The 3942-nt window shown below is 38.1% G+C and overlaps 1 protein-coding gene across 1 annotated transcript; it reads right to left on the bottom strand.

Annotated features, from left to right (window-relative positions):
- Nucleotides 1-1167: 1167 nt before the first annotated feature.
- Nucleotides 1168-3573, bottom strand: LOC104898243 (hypothetical protein). Its single transcript, XM_010685295.4, has one exon. The coding sequence runs from the start codon at nucleotides 2947-2949 to the stop codon at nucleotides 1369-1371; it is 1581 nt and encodes a 526-aa protein (XP_010683597.2). The 5' UTR covers nucleotides 2950-3573; the 3' UTR covers nucleotides 1168-1368.
- Between the last annotated feature and the right edge of the window lie 369 nt (nucleotides 3574-3942).

The following is a 3942-nucleotide window of genomic DNA, read 5'->3' as shown; positions in this document are numbered from 1 at the left end:
CCCATACTCACATAGTCACATGAAAACATCATCAGATAGGTAGACAAAAGCAATATTTATCAGTTATTCAACTACCATAGCTAAAAACCTACCTCGCCTAAAAACAAAGGTTATACTAGTACTTGCTACTGTAACATAGCAAGGACCACTCAAGCAATCAAAATATGCTTTTCTAGAATCAAAAGTTACATCATGAAGTACAACTAATTCCAACCCCCACCTCTACCCCCATCCAAACCTTTTCTTTTCATTGCCAGCTAATTCAATCCCAAGACTTAAGCAGGTCTTGGATTTACTGTTTCTCATAAATCTGTCATCAATATCAACTACCAAAAGCTCCATTCCACAGGAAAAAGAAGGTAAAAATTCACAATGTAGGGAAGGGTGGATAAAGCATATGAATGAAGTCTCTGTCTAGGTACATGAACCAACATTCTACGGCCCGCACCGATTCTTGATTGATTAACAACGGTTATTCCTCTCCGGCAAACGCCTATTTTAGACCTACAAACTTACGATCAGATCATAGACTCAACTCTAGTGGTCTCGTTACATTTTCCATCATCAAGGGACCTTTGGCCCTCAGCAGTCAATTTCGATCCTACTGGAAAAAAATATCAAGCGGGGCAATAGGGGAAAACACAACGCAACAGATCCTAACCATCATAAGAAAAATTCAACGATGTCTCTTACTGTCCAATTCACTATGTCTTAATCTTAATCGCAACCATAATGCTTGCTACATTGAATAAAAATCTTACTGATTTTGACTTATCTAAATTTGTATTAACTTATTTGAACTATTGTATCTGAAAATAAGTTGAACACAACACTATCCAAGTCCCTTATGGTCTGTAGTACAAAATCAGGTTCAGAACACTAGTCATCACCGTCTACATTTCTAATTTATGAGTACTAATTAAATAGACAGTTCTTGTGACGGAAATACAGGCAAGAATAGTTTTGCAACACTGAGCATTCTCATCCCAGGGAACAGAAGTTTGCACCACAAAGAAAATAACAGCGAAGATTCAAACGATATAATACTCAAACACCACTCAGCAATGAAATACTAACTGTTAACAGTTGGTGCAAGGATGCACCATATCTTACTTTTCATTACCAACATCTTATTCAACAAGTATAATAAGTGTGAACAACAATGTGTATAAAAGAAACAAACCAAAGAACTTGGTATTACTGAAAATCTGGAATAATTCACTAACAAGTAAAGTTTTCCAAGCAACTCTATAACTGAGAATTAACTACACAAACTAGGACATTAACCGCATTGCAGGTAAACAAAGCATTTTGACAAAGTATAAGAAAGTTACATAAACAACCAAGTATATAGCCTGTTACCAGAAATCACCACCATTGATGAACAAGAACACCACGCGCTCTGAGCGAAGTAAACAGGTTCAAGCACTGGTCATATGTCTTCTCATACTTGGCACTCCTTTCACCAGGGCAACACCTCTGCCACCGATTATAGTGACACTCGAGGAAGATCTCATCAATCAAGCAAATTGCCCCAGTCTCAAACAACCTAGGGATAAGATCAAACTCCGTGCCTTCAACATCCATCTTCATCACCACAAAGTCTCTCTCTGTCACAGTCTCCTTCAACCACTGAGCAAAGTCGAACCCCACAATCTTATCGACACCACTCGACACTCCATCATGTGATTGCACAGGCTTAATCCTTCCCATTCCTCGCCCTTTACTTCCTTTCTCCTCAGGATCATCCCCAGGATCATGATTAACCTCGAAATACAAGGTCTCATTCTTCACCCAGGCAGCATAAGGCAACAACTTCACCCATTTCTTCTTAGCTTCATATTCCTGATGAAAAGACTTATCAGCCTCAATCGCATAAACCTCGAAAGTCTTGTTTTGTTTCGGGTACTGCTTCTTAAACCAACTCCCAATGCTCGAACCATAGCTCCTAGCTCCTACATCTACATATATGTATCTACTCTTAAAGCTAATATCCACCATTGAAGGTAGATACTTCACATTCTGTATATTCTTTTTCAGTGTTAACCAAGGTTTCAAAGGTTCCTTCCCTATCAATTTCTCCGCTTTCGAAACTATCTCTTGCTTGTACCCTGGTACAACAGAGCATTCTTTACTATACACAGAACCATGTTCTTCTTTCTTCATCACAATCTCACGTATTATACCACTACCATCATCATTCTCATCAGAAAATCCATGAATTTCACGGGACTTAATGAATGTGCAACAATTGAATAAAGCAATAAAGGAATGTAAACTATAAGTATCATTTGTTCTTGTATGAACAACCAAATACCCTTCGGGCTTCAGTGTTCTTCCAATTTCCTCCGAAACTTCCGAAAATTTGCTCAATTCATCAATCTTTCCACCTCCACCGTAGAACACGATATCGAACGCATTATCTTCAAACGGCTGACGACGCCCTGAGTCCTTCAAAGAAACAACCAACGGTTTCGACGCTTTCTTAGATACGCCAATGGCGTCAGAAACACCGAGCTCTCTCAATGCGAAGACCTCTTGACCTAACGGCGTATCGACGCAGAGAGACTTCGATTGAGGAGAGAGAAAACCGTCGGAAATTAGATCCTGGAACACCGAAGAGTAGTATTGCACCGATTTCCGCCATTTTTTGCTCGCGTAAATTGAGGTTTCCTTATCAGAGGAAACGACGTCGTCAGTAGCGATAACAGAGGACGAAACGGCGGAAATTGTCGTCGTTCCGGCGAAATTGAAGGTTTCCGGCAACGAAAAGAAGCAGAAATCGCCGACGTCACAAGATTCGCCTCGAATTGTTACGACGTAAGCAAATCGAAAGCCTATGATGAAGACACAGAATAATAAAATCTTCACCAGAAAGTTTCGCAAGAAGCTCGGCTTCATCGGCGACTCCATTAACACACTTTCCGTACTGTGTGGAAGCTTCTTCATGGAGGAAATTCGAAATAAATTCAAAAAAAATCAAAAAAAAAAATTTAAAAAAAATTAATCTGATTACTTTACAGTTCTAATAACAATACTGTGTTTAATCAATGAAAAACAAAAAAAAATCGATTCAAAAAAATCAGTGTTTATGCTTGCTGTGCAGTTGAAGAGAAATAAAAAAGTTAGAGAGAGAAACAAAACTCTAACGAGAGCAAAATCTGGAGGAGGTGTGGTTAGCGCCGATGAGAGAACGACCGGAAGAAGATGAATAGAAGATGAAATACACCGGAAAATCAGGGGTAAATCGGGAAATCATGACGAAAATTCGCCGGAGTTTTTCTCTTTCGCTCTCCTACAAATTATGATCAGACATGAATTTTTCTTTTTTTTTTTGCTTTTTTTGTGGAGTTTTTTTTTTTTGGTTTTTACTTGAGAGAGTATAGAGAGAGTAAAAGGAAGAACAATGTGAGAGGAAGGAGGAAGAAATGAGGAGAAGAAAAAGGAAGTGATGGGGTGAAGAGGAGAGAGAAAAAGGAAGAGAGAGAAAGTGGCAGGTTTACCGGAAGTTTCGGTGGTGACGCGTAATGAGTTGTAAAGGGTGGGAGTATTGAATTTTTTAAAATTTTATGGGTTTGTGGAATTACGATTTTGCCACTGTTAGCCGGTAGTCGCCGCGGTAATGAGGGTTTGATTGAGGGAGGCGTGCTTAAGGTTTCGGCGTGTGGGGTTAATGTAGGCGTAAATAAACTGTAAAGTGAGTAATCCTTTATTCTCGTCCCAGTTTTCAATTTTTGGTTTTTATAATGTTGAAATCATATGATATAAATAGTATTATAAATTTAAACTTAGTCACAATGATAATAATCGTGTTAATTTTGAAAATTAAAAATTAAAAATTACTTTTTTTTATTCAAAGATGAAATAAAACTGAAAACAGAAAACGATAACAAACTGGTACTAGTGATAAGTTTTGGATTTTTTTTTTTTTTTTTTTGGGTA

This window comes from Beta vulgaris, chromosome 7 (genome assembly GCF_026745355.1).
Source record: "Beta vulgaris subsp. vulgaris cultivar EL10 chromosome 7, EL10.2, whole genome shotgun sequence".
In the NCBI taxonomy this organism is placed as follows: Eukaryota; Viridiplantae; Streptophyta; class Magnoliopsida; order Caryophyllales; family Amaranthaceae; genus Beta; species Beta vulgaris.
Note: the sequence above shows the minus strand (reverse complement) of the source record. Positions and strands in the feature narration are given on the sequence as shown.